Source organism: Stegostoma tigrinum, chromosome 17, assembly GCF_030684315.1.
Source record: "Stegostoma tigrinum isolate sSteTig4 chromosome 17, sSteTig4.hap1, whole genome shotgun sequence".
Lineage (NCBI taxonomy): Eukaryota > Metazoa > Chordata > Chondrichthyes > Orectolobiformes > Stegostomatidae > Stegostoma > Stegostoma tigrinum.
The window spans coordinates 21802942-21826525 of NC_081370.1; the positions used below are offsets into that span (position 1 = coordinate 21802942).

Here is a 23584-nt window from a genome sequence, read left to right on the forward strand (position 1 = left end):
CGTAGGACTTGAGAGCAGGAGAAGGCCTTTCTACTCTTTAAACTGGTTCAATCACTTATTATTGATTGATCTGATTGTGATCAGGGCTCCGCATTCCTGCACGTGCACTTGAAGATTAATTCTTATCACAGCTCACGATGGTGTAAGATTCATTTGCTAATTTGCTGCCACCATTCTCTTTCCTGGCAGGGATCTACAGGGCCTGTTTGGTCTGACGCGGTCAGGGAAAACCATTTGGCAGTCTAATAGGAAGACGTTCTTGTTTTAAACAAGTTAGTTAACAGATAGAAACACAGAAGATAGGAGCAGGAAGAAGCCATTTGGCCCTTTGAGCCTGCTCCACCATTCTTCACAATCATTGCTGATCATCCAACTCAATAGCCTAAACCTGCTTTTTCCCCATAACCTCTGACCTCATTTGCACCAAGTGCTATATCTAGTCACCTTCATCTACTTCTTTTGGTAATGAATTCCATAGGCTCACCACTCTGTGGGTGAAAAAATGTCTCCTCACCTCCGTCCTAAATGGTCTACCCCGGATCCTCATATAGTGATCCCTGGGTCTGAACACGCCCATCATTGGGAACATCCTCCCTGCATCTGCCCTATCCAGTCCTGTTAGAATTTTAGAAGTCTCTATGAAACCCCATCTCATTCACCTGAACACCAGCAAAAGCAATCCCAACCTAGTCAATCTCCTTCATTCGTCAGACCTGCCATCCTCATGATAGCAAACTGGTGTGATAGACATTGCTGCTGAGAACATGAAGGAGACCTCTACTTTAGGTCTTACTTCTTCCAGCTCCATCCGTGCATAAGTGACATCATCACATTGGGTAGCACTTAAAGTATTAATACTTTTGGCCTCTTATACCCTTATACAACACCCACTAAAGCCCTTGGTTCTTCTACTTATCAAGCATCTATATATAACTCTGCCTTGGATCTTCACATCCAATCTCAAGTTTATCCTGCAACATCTCCTCCACGTCTTCACCTCAAACTCTGCCAATCTTTCCTTTGCAAATAATCAGATGTTGGCTGTGCAACATTCTGCTGCCCCACACCCTGAACCCAACAAGCTGTAATATTTCTTCATATATATCTCTTGTAATATTTCAGGCATTCTGCTGCCAACTTTCGTATCTAGATGCCAGTTATCTGTCAATCATGCTGGCTGCCAGGCAGGAAATTCATTTTTTCTAAAAACAAGAACAAAGCTCTGCCACTAGTATCAATAAAATTTGGCTTCTTTGGGTTCCTGTGGAACTTTGTTCCCCATTCTTTCTCTCTATAAGAAATGGGAGTAATTTATCAAAGAGAATTCAGTGTGCCACAAGCAAGATGATTTCTTTTGCCTCTTCTGATTGGACACAATACATAGGACCAAACTACATCCTCACTCCAAAAGACTGCCTACAGGCGGCAACCACATAGGATCCTCTTGAAATCCTACATTAAAAGCTGTAACAGGAGTAATCACAACTTCACAACATCCTGTTTCACAATTTGTCAAGGCCTCAGTCGGTTTGTGATCAATTGTTTGTCTTTTAAAAAGAGTTATGATGAAACCATAATATTAAGCAAATAATAACATTGAGAAAAGCAGGTCTATTTTGTGCTACAATTTTACTTTAAAGTGCCCTTCTGATTAAGATAGCTGGTATTCCACCACTCTTTTAAGATACTTGGCACATCTTGTATGGTAAAGCGGCCTTGTGTTTCTTTGCTCTAAGTAATATTTGTTTCTCCCTGAAGCAATAATGAATGTTATGCATAAAATCATGGGAATGATTTGCATGGTGAAATTAAATTAAGGATCTACATTGGATTATTTGCACAATTAAGGTTGAATTCAATCAAGATTTTCAAGTGGTTTAGAAAGAGAATAACTGACGGCAGTAAATATCAAGGGGACCTAGCAACATTTGAGTCAATGGGAATCAGGGAGAAAACCCTGCTTGTTGGAGTCATACCTGTAACTAAAGAAAATTATTATGGTTGTTGAAGTTCAGATATCTCAGTTCCAGAATGCCTCTGCAGGAGTTCCTCACGGTAGTGTCCTAGGCCCAACCCCTTTCGGCTGCTTCATCAATGACCTTCCCTCCATCATAAGTTGAGAAGGGGATCCTTCAGCACCATTCATGACTCCTCAAATACTGAAACAGTCCAAATGCAGCAAGACCAGGCCAATATCCAGGCTCAGGCTGACAAGTGGCAACAAACATTCACACCATTCGTTTCCGAGGAAATAATTACCTCCATTAGACAGAATCTGACCATCATCCCTTGACATTCAATAACTTTACTGTCAGTGACACTCCCACCATCAACATCCTGGGGGCTTACCAGAAACTGAATCAGACTACACATATAAATACTGTGATTACAAATGCTGGTCAGACAATAGGATGTCTACAGCAAGTAACTCACCTTCTGACTCTCCAAAGTTAATTCACTATCCAAAAGGCACAAGTCATGGAAAACATCCCACTTGCCTAGATGGGTGCAGCTCCAACAACACTTAAAGCTTGACGCCATCCATAATAAAAGAGCCACTTGTTTGGTACCATATCAACTCCCTTCAACATTAACACCGGGTAGCAGCAACGTGTACTATCTAGCCACCCACAAACCATGTATCAATAAAGACGACCTGCTAATTATCTATATGATATATAATTTTGCTTTTCAATATTAATAAATTTTCCTTTAATATTTGTCTCTGTATCATTTAATAGCCCAAGTTCCTCTGACTTTTGCAAAATTGAGAAATAGAGAATTGAATCCACGTGTTGTTAATTTTTCACCTTGTGGAAATTATTCACTCTGTCAAAGATATTGTAATTTCAAAAACATCCATTAGGTCCCTCATTAAAATTCTCTGACGGGAAATGTTTCTTGCCAGCTTTTTGTAGTTGTGGTTCCTCACTTTTGGCACGAATACCCGTCCAATTATCAGATGGCTAAAATTGCAGTCAATGTTCTCAGATGTAGCCTCAGCAAAACCCTGTACAAATCCAAAATCACTTCCTCATTTTTAATACCTTGTGTATAGAATGCAGAATCTCATTTTTACCTAGTTTTTCTTCTACCAGCGCATGTCTAAACTGTTAAGATAGTCACAGCCAACGGCAATGATACAGTGTAAAACAGCACAACCAAAATAGTTCCAGCCCAGAGCCAGCTCACATGTTAATCTACCCCAAGTGACTAGAAGTGAGAAATTGCGTCATAAATCATTAATTCAAAATTCCTGATTGTAAAAAGTTATCCCCCATTTCCAACAATCTTTATCAAACAACATGACCTGCTGACTAGTCATTAACTAATATACAGGATTACCACTGGAATGTATTTGTGTTTAGCAGCCATTTTAATGCTTCCACTTTGCTGGGCAATTTTCTTCTTGATTGAGTCATTCTGCTATCATTTAGTCATCTCAGTTGGAGTAAAATCCCTACTTACACATTGGATTGTAGAAAATGTTTCAGCCTCGTAACTTCAATGGTGCACTCGTATTAATTCCACTTGGAACAACAAAAAATGCATCTTAAAAAATTGTTAATTATTTGCAGTTGAAATTGACTTAATCTGAAAATTACTTGGTGTGCACTGATCTGTTAAGATAATCTTGTACTTGAAGCTAAAGCTACACTTGATATGTTGCAGACATGCTTAGTGCAGCAGCAAGCTATCAGAGTTCTCCATTTAAATCTCAGATCTGGTAATGTCACCAGTTCATATATATCGATAAAGGATTGACAATAATCAATGGGAAATTTGATTGTGTGTCCACATTTTTGCAGTTGTATCTTTTTCATACTGACATGTTTCATTATCTTTCACATTACTGATAACCCAAAACAAGTGTAAACTGCTGAAAAACATGACCCATCTTCTGCAGTGTGTGCATTTAAGTTAGCTTTTACAAAACGGTGAAGAACTGGAGGTGCAAAAAGCAGGTGATCAGACAGACATCAGATAATTCATACCAAGTGACCTTGCAGTGTTAATGGTTTAAAAATGAATCTGTACCCATGAAGTAAATGGGAGGTAATTTTTATTAGGCTCCAGACATTACTGTGCCTAGTGAATAAAAGTGCAGATTTTCTGCTCTGTGGCATGGCCTGTTGGCTGATCTGCACTCAGAATACACACAAAGAAAATTAAGAAAGATTCAATGCAAATCCTTAAAAAAAAGTCACAAAATGCACTCCAAACAACTCGAATGCAGACACATGGAATAAGATTTGGCTGCTCCAACCCGTGTGCCATTCATCTGCACCTTGACATGTTTTACGTACTACATTCCTAGGTACAACCCTCCCACCTAATCTTATGTGCTGAGCTGAGGAAATCCGATACACTCAGATGAAACAAGGGGAAAGTCTATACCAGCTATCTTTAATGAAGACTAACGGAGGGCTTAAAGAGACAAATACTGGACTGTCGTGATGTTTATTATTGCAAAGAATAATCAATTAAGTATTTATAAAGATTTTTGTAGAAGTATTTGAACGTTTGATTGAATACATTATATTGTCTGCAGTGTCATGTTACACAACTTTAGGTATGACAAACTGAGGAAATCAACTATTTTCGCAAATGACTTTGTCCATATGGTGAATGGAAAGTGGAGTCAGGAAGCAGGAAACAGGTGTTAGCTGCTGTCCAGGCAACCCACAAAACAAACAATCTCTTCCTTAAGTCAGGAACACAGCTCTCAAACTGAATGTAACTTTTATTTGTTCAAGCTGTGCATCGAAATATGGCAAAGCACATCCGGAACATTGTTAAATTGAGCTGAAAATACTTGAGCTTAAAGGGCTAAACCATATTATTGAAAGGAAGTGCTGATTTTCTAACTGTCACTTATATTGGTGCAACACAATTGCAATGTTTCATAGCTTTGGATGAGGTCACCAGACTCAACCGAATCCAAATTGTAAATCCTAAAAACCTACAATATCTAATTCAAGTTGGAGTAAAATTTTCACGGTACAGTCAGACTACAAAAGGTCATAGAGGGGCACAATTTAGTCCTGTAGCCCAATAAACTGATCCGTATGACAGATTCAGTGCAAATCTTACCTGTAGGTCACACATGTTGACTTCCTGACCTCCACCATGTCAACTGCTGGAAAAATACAAACGACTATTCTCACAATGAGACAAAATGGAAAGTTAACTGAATCATTTCTACTGGGCACCCTTGTGTAGTAATCGGCAGATCGGTGACACTTTTGACTGAACAGCAAAACTGCTCTTATATCATGTCATGTGCACTTTTCCACCCATCAATATAAATGAGTGTTTTTTCGTCATTGATTCTGATGTCTCCAAAATGCCTGCTGTTGAGACCATGCATCGGCACAGTCATACAGTTATAAAGTAGAACTGTGGCCCTAAACAATATTGGAAAATTCCACAAATTAAAGACAAATTCTATTGAGTGAAAGAATCATAATCAAGCAGGAAGCAAGTTATGGTAATATCCATCTTTGCAAATGGAGATCACTTTGGAAAAAGCAATAGCCTGGATTTTTATTTGCAAGTCGGTGCGCAGAGTTGAGTAAACACCTGAATCGGTGAATCTAACTTTTAACCTGATGTTGCATTTTCAGTCTGTGCATGCTGCGTTAAAAAATTAGAAGTCAGGCTGCTGATCCAGACTTAAAGCTGAGATGCCAGCTGCTGAGGTAGACCACGTGGAGGGCGTGACCCAGTGTTCCAGTGCTGAATTCAAAATGTTAAAATAAAAAATACAACATAAATCATCTCTCCAAGTCCTCACCACTCACGATACTACAACTCTCTCGGACACTCCCAGTGTCCTGCCTATCCCATGCACCCACACTCCCTCTAGGAAAATTTATGTCCCACTACTCACTATAAAAGTCCCTTACAGCCCTTATACTAACAGTGCCAATTCAGATCAAAATTTTCCCCACCACTTATTATTTTTTCCTTTACCCCTACTGTGCCAACTCACCGAATATCCATCACAGACAGACCTCACACAGTGATAAAGTTCAATTCAATAACATTCTAAGTGTGTGTGCATGTTGAAAAAAAGTGTCGTTTACAAAAAAAATTCACCACATTTACGTTCCTTCAACTACGTAATGCCTCATAAGAACAAACATTTCAAATGCAGAATTCCTCATAACAACAAGCATTGAAATTCACTTATTGTCCCATTTCAAACAGTCTATAGCTACTTGTACCTATCAATTAAACTGTGAAATGGTAGGCATCCTAGTATGATAATAGGTGGTCGTAGAATAAATCATGCAGCAGAAAGGAAGGGATGGGAACTTTTGAGGTCTATTTCAACAGGCAGTGTAAAATAGCAAGCAATTACAGTTTTTTTCCTAAAGATTAAGGGGGAAGAACTTTTAAATACGTTGGACAGTTTAACAGGTTCTCTTCACAATTCTGTTGACGGTTTCAATTAGCAAGTTTTCTGCACATTGATGTTGACTTCTATTTTTTCCAAAAGACACCTAAACATTGAAAAAAAAACTACCTCCTCAAAATCGTTCTCTGTCAAGGCAAAATCCACACAATGACAATTTGCATTCCACTTATATCACATATTCTTCTTCACTTCTCTCTTCTCCCAAAGACAGACTTGCATTCTGGTATATTAGTTATAACTACAATTGTAACATAAGTTCCTAAACAGCATGTCCACCTGACATCGACCTAGGCACCAGAAAAGACAACGGCAGAAACAGCCCTCTTAACCCTACATTTGCAACTCCTCTGATACCTGAGTGTATATCCAAATGTTCATCATCTACAAGTCAGGAGTGGGGTGAAATACTCCCCGCTTGCCCGGATGAGTGCAGCCCCAAGATCGCTCATGACACTTGACAACATCCAGGGCAAAGCAGCCCACTTGATCGGCAGCACATCACAACCATCCACTCCCTCCACCACCAATACTCAGTAGCAGCAGTGTGTACTGTCTACAAGATGCACTGCAGAAATTCACCAAAGATCCTCAGACAGCGCCTTCCAAACCCAGGGAATACTTCCGCATGATCAATGCTTTTTCCGTAGGATAGGGGATTTCAAGACCATGGGGCGTATTTCTAAGGCGAGACGAGAGAGATTTAAAGACATGAGAGGCAATTTGTTTTTATAGAGGGTGGTTCACATTTGGAATGAACTCCCTGGGGAAGTGTTGGATGTGGGTACAATTATAATGTCCAAAAGACATCTTGATTAGCATGTGAACATGAAAGACTTGGGAGGAATTTTGGCCAGGAGTAGTCAGGTGAGATTAGTTTAGTTTGGGATTATACCTGGCATGTACTGGTTGATACGAAGGGTCTGCTTCTGTGCTGTACAACTCTCTGACCAAGACTCTACGACAAGGACAGCAAATATTTGGGAACAGCACCACCTGCAAGTTCCCCTGGAAACCACTCACCATCCTGACTTGGAAATATACTGCCATTCCCTCACTGCCTTTGGGTCAAAATCCTGGAATTCCCTCCCTAATGGCATTCTGGGTCAACCCACAACACATAAACTGCATCAGTTCAAGAAGGTGGCTCACCATCACTTTCTCAATTGGAACTCGAGATGGGAAATAAATGTTTTGGTTCCACAAATGCTCAGGTCCCATGAATGAATTTAAAAAAAGGTGCAGTTTGCTACTTGATTCATAAATTTGTACAGTGTAACATTTTATAATCTCTAGATTCTTTTATCCTTTCTAATGTCTTACTACTAAATTGGTGACTCCAGATTGAGTCACCTTCCCAAGAAGTTAAAGTTGTGTTAAACAACATGGCAAATCAAACCAAATTCCTGTGACTGCTTCAAAACTATGAGCATATATGAGATAACAAGGTTTAGAGCTGGATGAGCAAAGCGGGCCAAGTAGCAGAGGAGCAGGAAGGCTGACATTTTGGACCTAGATCCTTCTTTAGAAGGCCCAAAATGTCAGCCTTCCTGCTTCTCTGATGCTGCTTGGCCTGCTGTATTCATCCAGCTCCACACCTTGTTATCTCAGATTGTCCAGCATCTGCAGTTCCTACTATATATGAGTGCGTCTGCTTTGTTGTTTTCATGTTGTTGTAGTACTCTGGAAAAATAGGAAGTCAAAAAGCCATGTTAATCTGTCATTGGAGGCAGGGAACACAATCAGACATAAAAGGATCCTGCAACAACGGGCCATTCTAACTCCTTCAAAATCCTTACTCTTGCCAAGTGATGATCCTGTATTTTTTTCTCTGCCCCTTTTCTTTCCCTTAAGATAACAGCTCTCAGCAAATACTAACTTCCCTGCCACTCTCCTTTGCAGGTAATTATGAGTACACTCTGTAGTACTGTGATGAAAGAAAATAGAATAATTAATGAATTTTACAGTCATTATTGTTGACAAATAATGGTGATTGCACCAAAATGATCTTATCCTGTGGTGTTAGACATCAGGCAGTGCTGACTATTGTCAAACTTAACTGTTTTCCCAGATGTTGAGGAAAGGGCTCATGCAAATCAACAGCATAAAAAACATTCTGATTGCACTGGCTTGACCTCACCCATAGCTAGCCTTTAAAAGAGGTCTGGCTGACTGCTGACACCAACATTTTGACTATCTCACATGTTTACAAGCAGAACAGTTGATCAGAAAATCTGGCTCCCTAAACATATACAGTCCACTTTAACTGATCTTCATACACTAAAGTCTCCTTTGCTTTATCATTTGTTTCTTCCACCTTGCTCCCCCACCCACCTTACCAGAGGCACACAAGATCTTCCGTGAGAATTTCCCCAAACACTTTTATCTATCTGTCATTGAGGGACTGCATTGATATACAGTTCCATGAGTGGATGCAGCCCCAGTATGTTATCCAGGGGATATTCTTAAGCTTCGGACCCTGACTGGGAGAATTAGAAAACTGCTCACTCATGCTTACATTCAGTTTGGAGATCAGGATACATAGCTCATCATGCTGTAGACTTCAAATTAGTAGCCAAATATTTAACAGCATTAAAGTTATATCTTTCAGAAAAGTATTATTGAATACAAGTCCTGTTTTGAAACTCCTTTCAGTGGTTTTCAGCCCGTCACTAGAGTTTACTGAAGCTTTAAGAACAGTGAAGATGCTCAGCCTTTATCTGAACGTGTGCCCAGAAGATAAGCTTATCATGCATAAACACAGTGCAACTTACAGGGAAGAGTAATAGAAAGACAAAATGATAGAGAAATTCAAATGACATTCAGGTCAGCAGATGTGATGGGCACACAACACAAACATAAGTTGTTTAATATAGTTTCACCACATGGAAAAGTGATAATTCGTGCTGAACATTTTTCAAAATTAAATTAACACAATAGTTGTAAGTTATGGCTGACTTTATCCTACTTATTTTGCTACTCTGCATTTTGCCCTCCTCAAAGTTCTCCAAGAGACACCTATTAACACTGGAGCAAAGCTCCATAGAGGCAGGGAACTCTGGTGGCTTGTCCAAATGAGAATTCCTTGTCTTATTGAATCACACTAGCCAATGAAACGTAAAGTCATCTCACACATTGAGCTGGACTCCACATGGTCAACAGCAACCTGTATATTGCAAATATCATTGCACAGCAACATAACATGCATTCAATCGTAGAGAAATATTTACAGTGTGATTTAATTCCATGTGGCTATAAGGTTAATGTCCAGACAATGTAAACAAGGGCCTAAAATGATGCAGGTTACCGCCTCCAAACTGTGTCTTTTATCCAAATACATTACTGTTTCAATGCCATGTCATGGAGGTAAAATCTCTCCTGCATATTTCCCTGACAACATTACATGGCAAAGCAAGTGCTATGTATCTCTGACATTGCCCACACAGTGCCAAAGTGAAACAAAATATATCATGTACAACGTCAATGCCCATCAGAAATCCTTACCTTAAATGTTGGGCTCTTGGGACTGAGGGGAATGAATGGGTCCTCCATTTCACTACCTGAAATACTAAGAACTTTCTGACGTTTCTCTGCTGCCTCCATCCTCCGTTTTTCTCTCTCTTCTCTCATTCTTCTTTTCTCTTCCTGCAGGTGGATAATATTTATTTATATTTACTACCCCACACCACATGACCGACAATTCTAGAGCTACCATGCTCACACCTCAAAAAATACAATTTTCATATGACAACAAAGTGGCTGTTTTTAAAATCTATTTGCCAGTCAAAAACTGTATTCTTTCTAATGCGCAATATTACACTTCCTTTAACAAATTATTGTAACTTGCGTTTTTTAATACTTTTTTGAAATATTTCACAATCACTGTTAATCATTGAAAAATGCACCTTAAACAGGGCAGAATTATTGAAAAGACAGTCAATTTGTTAGGAATGCAATATTCTACTACACCAGATTGGATCATCCTTCCCATGTAACTCACTATTGGACCTACAACTACCATTTTCTCAAATGTCCCAGGAGACAATGAGAATGCTGCTAGTTTGGACACTTTCTTTACTTCTTCATTTTTTCTGCCTTTAGATTCTATGTTTTATTTTATTTCTCTGTGTTGTAAGGTGGTGCCAGAGATTGGCAAAACTATATGACATTTATCACTGTACTCTGTCACAAGATACACGCAACAATAATCAAATCAACCAAATGCTAGTTCAAACAAACAATTAACACAATTGAACAACAAATGAATTTTGACAGTGCCTTTAAATTAGCAAAATGTGCACAGTCATTGGGCATAAAGCAACACTGGGCCAAATGAGAAGATATATAGCATGTGTAACTAAATGCATATTCAAAAGAGATTTGATTTTTTTGAAGCAGGATCTTGAAAGGAGTGGGACGAGGCTGAGAGCGGCGGTCAGTAGGGTGGGGAGGGGGTTTGGTGTTGTAGAGTTCCCCAATGCCTGATGTCGTGGTTAGGTGGTTCACTTTGCGGAAGTAATCGTGGGATGGAATGTGTGGTGATGGTGAGGCAGTTATAGCTCTAAGCCAGCTTTAAACGTAGGACAGTTGGGAAATTTTAAAACCCTGATTCTGACAATTGAGCCAACTGAAAATTTCTACCCCCTCTACTTTGCTTTTTTCCTTAGAATAATTCAATATAATTGTAAAGAAAAAAACTCAACCCTGGATTTTTGCATGTTATCTGCCATCACTGTAGCACCAAACTATGGTGCTTTGATTGTCTAATAATGCACAGTGCCCAATGATTTCAAAGGCTATTCCTATGGCTGCTAAAGACGAAAGCATCTTCTGAAGTCTTGGACAAATATCCTATGAAATATTAAGGAATAGCAAGCAGCAACACCAATTGAAGAAGGTGCATACCATGCTCAGGTGAAGGCTGAATAGTTGTGTTTTTCTACAACCCAGAAAATCATAGACTGCTGCACACTGCTTAACTTCAAGATGCAACATGTCTTTATGCAGCAGGATGAACAGCAGGTATCTGGGTCATATAACAATAGAGGAAGTGTAGTTTCAGCAAGTAGTACGGATGCAAGAAATTACTAAATAATGATTAATTTCAACAAATTGCAGTGTGGACCAAGACACATGTTTCAGATGTTACAACAGTCAGTTCTTTTGGTGGAATTGCTAGTTTCCTGAGTATACGGGTCGGTGAAAAGGGTTGTAATTATCAGTTCCACTTTGTTGTGTCTCTAGCATTTCATGTTACACTGGCTTTGAGACTTTCTTTCTCACTTATTTATTTCATAAGAAGGGTAGATGTAAACTAACCTGAGTCTTTTAAAATGAGCAGGATGGAGTGTTCCTTGCTCAAGTCACATTTGCAGATTATCAGCTCAATAGCCACTTCTTTGCAGAGCATTCCAAAAGATTTATCTTCATCCAAGACCATCCCCCAACCTGAATCTCTCTGCCTGAGGTCCCCCCAACTAACTTCTACTGCTTTCATGCCATTAATTTGCTCAAACAGAATATATGCTCCTCTATCAGACCAAAGGCGTGTCTCCAAAAGCTGCCAGCTAATTAGGTGTTGGGTAGTTCTCTGTTCCCAGCTCCCAAGGTGGGAGCAGTGACCATTGCTGGGATGGCAGATAATCCACCACATCCAGGAGTTACGGATGTGATGTTCAAAGATCAATAAAGGGTTGTTGCAATGGCTAGCAGGGAGGATCAAGTTCAGGAGGAAGGTGAGTGGGGGCTAAGAGAGAGTACTGTGGGAGGATGGAGTACCTTGGGAGTCAGCCTCTGTAGGGTGTTGAATACCGAAACAGGAGCCACCCCAACTAGACAGCAAAAAGAGCTGCATTGGGTGATTTTCATGAGTCCACATGCCAACATTTAGAAGCTGAGACATTAAATTGCTTGAATTTGTATGAATGCGAGCAATATTTGCTCTTATTTTAATACAGTAATACAATCTCATAGGGGATCAGTTACTTTCCTGTGCATCATTTAAATCTTGAAAGTTTGTCAGGAGCTAAGGATTGTGGGTAAGAACTCAGCTTAGCTTGACCACACCTGTGTGTGTTTGCAACCGAGGCAACTTAGTAGTCATCCAGAATAGGAATCAAGGGTTATCTTCACTTTCCTAAAAGAACTGAAATCAAAAGGACAACAGAAGTTGTACCTGGACGAAAACAGTGAAAGAATGCAAACCTGTGGATTGAGCATTTTGATTTTTGTGTGTGGCTCAGAGTTGGTGATGTTACCTCTGAACCACTGATGATGCCTCTCATCCTCAACACTAAAGACTCTAGTGTTTGCTCCACGATACCCACCTCCTCTCTGGCTTGCAGCTCCAGTTCCTGCTGTTGGCGACGCTGTTCCTCTTCTTCCCGCAGCTTACGCCTGTCTTCCCTCCTCTTCTTCAGTTCTTCCAGCTCCAGCTCAGCATCATGACCTCGCTGCCGCAGGCGCTCATACTCCTGGTTCTCCTTCTCATCGAGACTCCGACGGATCTGCTCCAACTTCTGTTCAGCTTCCAGGCGGGTAAGCTCTCCATCCTCATCCGTTTCAGGAAACTCACTGGAATTTGCACGTGGAGGGGAAAAAAAAAGCAATATCCATTAACTTGCAAATCAAGAGTAATGAATCAGAAATAATTCCTTAAAAAGAGAGACCCTCCATTCTTCCTCATTTGCTTAGGACCCCATTGCATAATGGCCCAGCACAGAGGTCAGGAAAATCCAGCTGTGATCCCCAGTGCATGTTTAGTTATTTCAAGTAGTAGTATACAGTATGCCTGTATACTACTTTGCACAGTTTTAGGCAAGTACCGAGTCATGTTTCACTTTAATTAATCCTATTTTTCATTTGAGAGGATTGCTGGCAAAGCAAACATTATTGCTCATCCATAACTGCTCTGGATGTGGTAGTGGTAAGCCACCATGAATGTAGAATCATGAAGGAAGCTCATGGCTCATCTGTTTGTCTGACCTCATATCCAGACCATATTGTGACAGGGTGTCAAATTTCCTTCCTATTATTTAACTGAATTTAAACTGCCCAACTCCTTGGTCCATTCCAGGTCCTGGTCTCTGGATTATAGAACATAAATACAACTGTGGCCTTTTAGATTCCCAGAATACTTCTCAGGTATTTGGTGAAAACAAAATTCAGAGATTGTTGACAATGTGAAAAATGAAAACAAAAGGAATAGTTGGTGGAAGTTGCATTAGTGTGCACTAGGGGATTCTGGCTAAAGGTATGAGAGTGAAAATAATAGGTTACACAAATAGCGTTCAACAAAGTAAGGTGGGAGGTAACTACTATGGACCATAAAAACCAGCACAGACCAACTGGCCTGAATGGCCTCTTCCATGCTGTGCACTCTATAGGAATCTACATTAAAAAAAAGAAAATGGTGAGGCGATCAACTGGTCACTAGAATAAATAAGCTTTATATTTCACCTCTCAGACTCAACAATAACAAGCAGACAATTCACAATCTGAAAACAAATTGTAGGAAAAACACATCGGTTGGATCTTCTGAAAGAATGACTCGTGAAATTTGGGCCATTCAGCCTGTTGTGAGCTTGGTTTCAGAGCAAGTTCAAATATGAACAAATGCACGATATGTATACCCAAAACATAACCTTCTGATGAATAGAGCTATACTGCCATCGGCTAGATGCCCTGAACTCCCCCAGAAATTTTCTTCTAGGATAGTCACTCTGTTAATTACAGGTGTGGGGAACAATTTGAAAGGATTAACAGCAGAAGTTGTCTTGGGGAAGTCTCAAAATATATTCAACAATCAAATTGCAAACAATTCTTTTGTGTTCCTCAATACCAAGGAAGAACTAGGCCATTATGTCTGTTTAATATCTTAAGCCTTCTGTCTTTACCAAAGTGCCAAATGATAAATAAATAACAAAGGAACTCAAAACATGTGGAAATGTGGGGAAAAAGGGTTGCTTCTCCTTTTATACTTGTGCAGGGAATGACTGTATCCAGCAAGGTATCTCCTTTCACGATTTAGTGGCAACTTACACCCTTTTGGAGTATCTTGGAATGATTTTCTACTTCAAAGGCACCACATGATCGAAAGATATTCAGTTGTTTTAAGTTATGCAGCTAGAATTGGTCTCAGTGTCCCTATTTGGAGTTTGGGATAAAATCAGTTAAGTTTTTTTTGACAAAACTCCTTGTTGGAGCGTGGGGAGAACAGTATGAAGATCAACTGATGATAGTTCAGCTGTGACGCACACAATGGTCAAATAACTTGTAGTGAGAAGGATCGCCAGCCTCCACAGAACTGAATTCCAGAAAGAATTCGGACCTTTGTAAAACAAGAGAAGATTAGGGGATGAATTTATACTGAAAGAAAATAGTGTGGGGGAAGTGTTTTACTTAGAAAACACACCAAAGCAATTTTGGGAGGCACACAGTGCGGGAAGGTGATACAAGTTTCACTCACAAAGCAACCATAGGGCAATCAATGTACAACTGTGTCCTTCTCAGGTTATGTGGTCAGGGTGGCTTGTGGTAATGAAATGGTGACCCACAGTTTCAACAGCGTATCCTGTGCACACAGCAATGTGGGTGAACAAGGCACAGGAAGGAAAAGATAAGTTTTTTTTCAATGCACGTGACCTACGAGCTGAAAGCAAGCCTTTGCCTGAGTTACTAGTATTTCTCCTGCACTCTTGATGGTAGTTCAGCAGCCACACTTGAAAGAACATATTTCATAGCTCTGAATTTGATGTTTTACCATCGCCAGATGCAGTACTCATTTACTGGGATAAAAGCTCCACTTCCTCAGTAAAGAGGCAGCCCATGCCAATCCTACTACTTAGTATCCGGACTGCATGCAGGCATTGTAGGTGTTTACAAGCAGAGTGGAATGTCTAGCTGCAACGACTCAAACTCCACACTATGCTGGATAACAGATTATTTTTTTGAACTGACTCTGTCACGGAATTCAATATCCTCTATACAGCTCCCGCACAATTTATTATCTACAGGAAACATGGCTATAACTGTCCAAAATATCCTTCAGCACCACTTCCTGGTTTCATGATCTCTGCCACCAAGAAGGGTGAGGAGGAAGATCATGTCAATATCTTAACCTTCAAATTCCCCTCCAAGTCTCACAATGACCTGACGGGCACAGACACTGAAATTCCATTCATCGTCAAGGTCAAAATCGTACAGCTCTCTACCAAACATCATTAAGAGGCTATTAGCATATGGACTGCAACAATTCAAGCAGAATGGTCACCATCAACTTCTCAGAATTGACAACACATTTGACCTTGCCAGTGCTTCTTGAATACTGAGGGCTTAATAAGCAAAAGGAGATTAGCACTGCCCATGACTCAGACAAATCAGTAAGGGAATCAAGGGTTTTGGGGAGTTCAAGATTATCATGATATCATTGAATGGCAGGGCAGATTCAATGGGCTGAATGGCCTGCTTCTGCACCTATATCTTATGCTCTTATAATCTTGATTTATAACTCAAATACAATTCAGAATTTCATTGGCAGCATTATGAGACGTATTTCAGGTTTTGGCAAAGGCCTATAGCTCGGGTTGTGAGTGGGGTTGTTGACTTTTTCGTTCAGACGTTTCGATACCATGCTAGGCGACATCAGCAGTGCAGCATATGATGAAGCGACGTTATTCTATTCCACTTGGAATTTATACTGTCCAGTCCTTTGTGGTGAGTACTGTCATTTCTGGTTTTGTTCTGTATGGGTTTGTACATGAGGTCCAATTCTATATGTTTGTTGATTGCATTGTGGGTTGAGGACCATGCCTCGAGGACTTAAATTCCCAGGATTAAATTCACAAGAGAGGAAGAAAACAGCTTCAGAAAACAATCAATCAATCAGCTTCAGTTTCTGGATGTCAGAGTTGAATGTATGACCAACAGGGAGTTCTAAACCTCAGGATGCAGAAAAGTAGCACACACTGACAAATCCTCAACTTCCACAGCAACCACCCCAATGCCCACAAACAAAGCTGCGTTTGGACACTATTTAAACACGCCACCACTCACTGCAACATGCCAGAACTACACAGGACAAAAGCAGAGCACCTATACAAAATCTTCGCTAGATTGGATATCCCCCCAACTTCATCCGCAGGTGCCTACTAAATAGGCAACAAGAAGACACACTCTGCCCTATCACCCTGGCCACACTGCCCTACATCAAGAACACGTCAGAACTGACGAGACTCTTAAGACCACTAGGAATCACGGTGGAACATAAGCCCATAGCCACTCTATGATAAACACTCACAAGGATTAAAGACCCCATTCCCACAACATGCAGGACCAATGTGGTTCACAAAATACCATGCAACAACTGCCACAAACATTACATTGGGCAGACAGGAAGGAAACTAGCCATCAGAATAGATGAACATCAGCTAGCAGCAAAACAATATGACAAACTTTTCTTAAGATCAGTACACTCAGACAATGAAGGCCATCAGTTTAACTGGGACGACATAACCATAGTAGCCCAAGCCAAACATAGACATGCACGAGAATTCCTAGAGGCATGGTTCTCATGGGGACCAAGTCAACAAACTTGCTATTAGGCATCAGTGATAATGGGAACTGCAGATGCTGGAGAATCCAAGATAATAAAGTGTGAAGCTGGATGAACACAGCAGGCCAAGCAGCATCTCAGGAGCACAAAAGCTGACGTTTCGGGCCTAGACCCTTCATCAGAGAGGGGGATGGGGTGAGGGTTCTGGAATAAATACGGAGAGAGGGGGAGGCGGACCGAAGATGGAGAGAAAAGAAGATAGGTGGAGAGTAGAGTATAGGTGGGGAGGTAGGGAGGGGAGAGGTCAGTCCAGGGAAGACGGACAGGCCAAGGAGGTGGGATGAGTTAGTAGGTAGGAAATGGAGGTGCGGCTTGGGGTGGGAGGAAGGGATGGGTGAGAGGAAGAACAGGTTAGGGAGGCAGAAACAGGCTGGGCTGGTTTTGGGATGCAGTGGGTGGAGGGGAAGAGCTGGGCTGGTTGTGTGGTGCAGTGGGGGGAGGGGACGAACTGGGCTGGTTTTGGGATGCGGTGGGGGAAGGGGAGATTTTGAAGCTGGTGAAGTCCACATTGATACCATTGGGCTGCAGGGTTCCCAAGCGGAGTTCGTCCCAGTTCGTCCCCTCCCCCCACTACACCACACAACCAGCCCAGCTCTTCCCCTCCACCTACTGCATCCCAAAACCAGCCCAGCCTGTCTCTGCTTCCCTAATCTGTTCTTCCTCTCACCCATCCCTTCCTCCCACCCCAAGCCACACCTCATCCCGCCTCCTTGACCTGTCCGTCTTCCCTGGACTGACCTATCCCCTCCCTACCTCCCCACCTATACTCTACTCTCCACCTATCTTCTTTTCTCTCCATCTTCGGTCCGCCTCCCCCTCTCTCGCTATTTATTCCAGAACCCTCACCCCATCCCCCTCTCTGATGAAGGGTCTAGGCCCGAAACATCAGCTTTTGTGCTCCTGAGATGCTGCTGGGCCTGCTGTGTTCATCCAGCTTCACACTTTATTATCGCTATTAGGCATAGTTTGTCTATTCCATATTCTAAATGTAAGAATAGGCTCACTTCACTGTCTGTGCTGTCAATCAAAATTGACAGCTTCCAGATAATCATAGTAGAGCTTCTTTTGTGTCCTAAGACATGCCTGCTCCACAGGTACTGACAATCATCCAAAAATGTCTCATCAGGTCAAGCATTAATGTGTGATGAAGAAAGTGTTAAGATGAATTGCTGAACTCAGTGTTCCCATCATATCTTGTCCATCTATGTGTCCTTTCCTGGAAGTGTTACTGATCGCGATCAGCAGCAGGATCTCCTGTTCGTTGTAGCTCTGGGACAATAAAGTCAATTATAACATGAGCACTATCTTTTAGCTCAGATCAGCTAAAAATGCACAGTCGGGTACAACCTAGTATGAATGGCTCTGCCTGCTAAATTATCAAATTGGCCATTCCTATGACTGTAGACAGTCCAGCTCACTGGAGATGCTAGGAGTTACATTACTTGACTTTAATTTTTGTACAAAACAATCAAATAAGAGCCCAGTGATGCCATGCACAGCTGATGACATTTCAATAAGATCACCTGTCATTCTTCTAAATGCCAGAAAATTTACGTCCGTGTCATCCCAGGAGCCAATCTTGTGAATCTTTGCTGCACTCACATCCAGCAACTACATCCTTCTTTAGATAAAGACATTAAAACAGCACAGAATAATGCAGGCATGCTCTCAAAACCCTCGCTAGACAGGGCAACAACCATTCACTTTCTTTATCGCTTGCTGTACTTGCAAATTAAACACCTGTATTCCTTCAGAGTGTAGCCAAGTCATCCTGAACATTAACAATTACGTTTCATACCTGTTAAAAAAAATCTACTTTTCGATTCTAGTTACTAGAGCAAAGAACCTCACACTTGCCCACACTGAACTCCACCTGACACTGTGCCACACACTTAAGTTATCTATTTCTTCTTGCAGCTTTATGTGTCCTTCTTAGCTCTTACATTCCCACACAATTTGTATCATCAGCAAACTTGGGATATGTTATGGTTCAGCTCAACATCTAGGTTATTAAGTAAGGGTGGAAACATCCATTGTTGACAACAGGTCTCACTTGAAGGCTAAAGAGCTGGTGAGAGACCCTTGCAGCACTTTCTAAGGAAGACCTGTTGGCTTTTTTGACAATGGAATTAGGTGCCCGGAGACAAGCCCTGCTGGCCCCTGAACTCAGCAGCACTGTGGAGAAGGCCAAGACGAGGCCCGGAGCAGAACTCCTGGAGACCAGGGATCCAGGAGTACATTATGTGCTTTGACAGGGTAGGGAGAGAAGCATTATAAGGAAGAGCGTGGAGTGATCTCTGCAGTCAACTGCTGCCCTAAGTCCATGCCCTCAATCTGGTTTTGATTGCTTTTGGTCAAAGAAAGGTCCTGCTCTTCAGCTGACAAATATCCATGCTATTTTTTTTTGCTTTGGGGATGGCTACCTATTGGCAGCCTGCACTGCTGATGCATGAATCCCAGTGGGGGGGATGGCTAAGGCCCTTAAATGGTCCTTCATTGGTTGCTTATGAGCCTCAATTGGCAGCTGGGCAGGAAGATTGAGCATGGACTTTCTAGCCCCAATATGAATTCGGGGAAATGTGAAGGTGTGGGGATTAGGTACACCACTACACTGCCTAATTAAATGTCCATCCCTACCTCCTACCTCTGGGAGCACAGGATCATGCATGCAGATTGGTAATAGCTGAGGCTCCAACACTGAACCCTGGGGCTCCCAACTAGTTACAGCCAGCCAACTTGAAAATGTTCCATTTATTCCTACTCTCTGCTTCCTGGCTGTTAAACAATTTTCTTTCCATGCTAATATTAACCCAGCACCATAGCACAGAACACAGAGTAGTACAGTACAGAGACAGGCCCTTTGGCCCACTGTACCAACGATTCTAAACTAATCCCATCTGCCTGAACACAGTCCATATTCCTGTATTCCCTGCCAGTTTGTGTCTGTCTAAATGCCTATTAAACATTAATATTATATTTGCTTCTACCACCTTCCTTGGCTGTGTATTCCCACCACCTACCATGCTCTTTGTAAAAAAACATTTGCCTCGCACATCTCCTTTAAACCTTTCCCCTCTCACTTTAACACGATGCCTACGTAGTATTTGTATGCATATGTCATTAGTATCAATATGGACCAGGACCTCTGGCTGCTCACCCTCCCCTTTCAGAATATCCTGTGCCCACTCAGAGCCATTTTGACCCTGGCACCAGGGAGGCAACACACCATCTCCAGAGTCTTGCTTGTGGCCACAGAAACACCGATGAGGCTATACGGTCCCTTATCATCACTGCTCAGCTTCACTTTGACCCTCCTTTCTATATACAACACTACCAATTTTGGTGCCACCGATCTGGCTTCTGCTGTTGCTTTCCCCTGAGAGGCCATCTCCTCCAATAGTATCCAAAACAGTATTTTTGGTTGCGAGGAGAACGTCCACACTTACCAGCCTTCCTGATTGTCAACCAACACTTCTCCGTCTGTGTAGTCTCTATTTGTGGTGTGACCAGCTCACTAAATATGCTGTCCATAATGTTCTCGGAATCATGGACGCTCCATAGTGCATTCACCTGCAGCTCCAGGCATTCTGAACAGCAGATCAGGAGCTGCAGTTGAACACACTTCCTGCCTACATATAGTCAGCATGGACACTGGAAATATCCCTGATTTCGCACATGTTGCAGAAGGAGTGTTCCACAGGGACACTGTGATTGTGCTCCTGACTGACTTCAAACTAGGAGCCAAATATACAATATTACCCACTTCTCACCAAATCAGGCTTCTCACTCTCTACTCCTAACAAAATTACAAACAATTATCATAAGGACTTTATACTCTATCTCCTTCTACTCACTGGGACAGGAGTAAGCCATTCAGGCCCTTGCCTCTGCTCCATCATTCAGTAAGATCATGGAGCCATATCCTTGCTTCATAAAAATTTGTCTACCTCAGATTCTTATCAAACAATTGAATTATCATCAACCGCTATTAAGGAAGGGTTTTTTTTTAAAACTGCTCAAGCCCAGGCTTCATACTTGTAAACCTAGGGTGGCAGAATAACATCTGCAACCATATACTCTAGCCCTTTAAAAATGAAGAAATGAAGACCAGCATTCCATTAGCCTTCTTGACTATTTTCTGTACCTGGTTTGTAGCATTTTAAAGAGCCATGCATCTGAATCCCCAAATCTCATTGGACACCTAATATATTTAACTTTGTGTCTTCTAAAAAATAACCTGAAATGTCCTTACCTGGTCTGAAATAGATCACCTCACATTTGTTTGTATTAAAGTCCATTTGCTGCACCTTTGCCTAGTTACTTAGTCTATCAATACCCTGATAACACAGAGGGTGGTTCATGTGTGGAATGAACTCGTTGAAGAAGAGGTGGATGTAGGTATGATTACAACATTTAAAAGACATTTAGATAAGCAGATGAATAGAAAAGGTTTGGAGGGATCTGGGCCGGGGCAGGCAGGTGGGACTAGTTTAGTTTAGGATTATGTTCGGCATGGACTGGTTGGACTGAAGGGTCCATTCCCATCCTGTATGAATCTATGGCTCCATGACTCTATAACACTAACTGCAATGCTGCCCAATATTGTGTCATCAGCCACTCTGGATATTTGACATGTTAGGTAGGTAACCCAAGTTGTTAATGAATATTGTGAATAACTAAGGCCCTAACACTAACGCAGGACATTATTAATCATTTCCTGTCAGTTTGAGTATTTACCCCTTATTCAAAACACTGTTTTCTGCCACTCAAACATGTGCATGTTATTAATTTGCCCTCAGTTCCATGGGCTTCCACTTTAGTGAACTGTCCCTTGCATGAGAGCTTCCTGGAAGTCAGGATAAACAACATCCATTGAGTTATCTCTCTGTCTATCATCTTCGTCGCCTTTTCAAAAAATTCTATAACATTTGTCAGGCATGACGTATCCTTCATGAATCAATACTGACTCTCTCTGATCACCTCAAAATTTCAGTTAATCAGTCACCCTACCCTCGATTATAGACTCCAAAAATTTCCCCACCACAGCAGTCTGGCTGTAATTCCCAAGTTTCTCTCTGTCACCCTACTTTAAGAGCAGAGTGACATGAGCAAATTTCCAGTCCAGACGTACAACTCCTGAATATATGAAACTCTTGAAACATTATGCTTAGGGCTTCTGCAATGTACTTTCCTACCTCCTTTAACACGTGGATGAAAACCATCAGGGTCCTGAGATGTTTCACCCTTCAGGTCCATTAATTTCCTCATTATCGAAGATTTACTCAAGCTAATTTTATTTATAACCTGTCCTTGGTCCTCTGTTAATTTCTATAGGGCTTCTGCAAGCTACTTCCCCCCTTTCCATCTGTGAATACGAAAGCAAGATAATTGTTCAGCACATCTGTCATCTTCCCCATGGTCACTGACAATATCCCCACTCAGCCTACAGTGGGTTAATAGTAGGTGGGTTAATACTACTCTTAAACAGCCATTTTTCCATTATATAACGATAAAATCTCTTATTTTCTTTTTTATCCTTGCAAGTTTGCTTTAATAATTTTTTTAGACACTCTTACAAACTGCTCAGTCTCTAGACCTGGATTCAAGCAGCCAATGCTATGCCACTTTTCAAGTGACAGTATTACCTTAAAGGTTCTGAATGAGTTTGTTCCAGGCCCCCACTCTGCAGGTTTTATCAGGTTCACTCCCTGTCTCTGCAATTCACCCTGCTCCTTTCCCATTATTCACCCCCAGTACCATATCTTCCACAATGACCTTTTCTGTAGCATTGTATCGCATCTCTTTTGTAAATCCACGTAAATATCTTCTGATTCCTCTATCTAATCAACAGTAAATCCTCAAAAGACTGTAATGAATTTGTCAAACTTGGTTTCCCTTTTTACAAAACTACGTTGATTTTATCTGATCTTATAGTGAGCCAGCCAATGTCATGCTGGTCCTCGCAGTGACAGGGTTTGAGTATCGGAGTACAGTTGTCTTGCAGCTATTATATAGGGCCTTGGTGAAGCCACACCTGGAAGTCTTGTGTGCAGTTTTGGTCTCCCAGTCTGAGGAAGTTCACTATTGCCATTAATGGCGTTCAGCGAAGGTTCACCAGACTGGTTCCCAAGATGGCAGGACTGACATATGAGTAAGGATTAGAACAATTGGGTTTGTACAAAGAACAAAGAAAATTACAGCACAGGAACAGGCCCTTCGGCCCTCCAAGCCTGCGCCAATCCAGATCCTCTATCTAAGCCTGCCACTATTTTCCAAGGATCTGTACCCTACTGCTTCCTGCCATTCATGTAACTGTCTAGATACATCTTAAATGACGCTATCATGCCTGCCTCTACCACCTCTGCTGGCAATGCGTTCCAGGCACCCACCACCATCTGCATAAAGATCTTTTCATGGATTTCTCACTTAAATTTCTCCCCTCTCACCTTGAAATCGTGACCCCTAATAATTGAATGTAGCTGGAAATGTTATACATGATTAAATTGAAAAAAACAGGCACAGAAATTTTTTGCCCTGCCTGTTTAGAAGAA

At 41.4% G+C, this 23584-nt stretch overlaps 1 protein-coding gene across 3 annotated transcripts in view; it reads right to left on the reverse strand.

Annotated features, from left to right (window-relative positions):
- Positions 1-23584, reverse strand: part of lsp1a (lymphocyte specific protein 1 a) — a 314767-nt gene that overhangs the window by 60298 nt on the left and 230885 nt on the right. For all 3 annotated transcript variants that reach the window (XM_048545255.1, XM_048545253.1, XM_048545254.1), the window contains exons 5-6: positions 12748-12994; positions 9926-10066 (exon numbers count right to left, since the gene is read on the reverse strand). In XM_048545255.1, coding sequence (XP_048401212.1) covers positions 9926-10066; positions 12748-12994 — 388 coding nt within the window. The remainder of the gene's footprint in view (positions 1-9925; positions 10067-12747; positions 12995-23584) is intronic.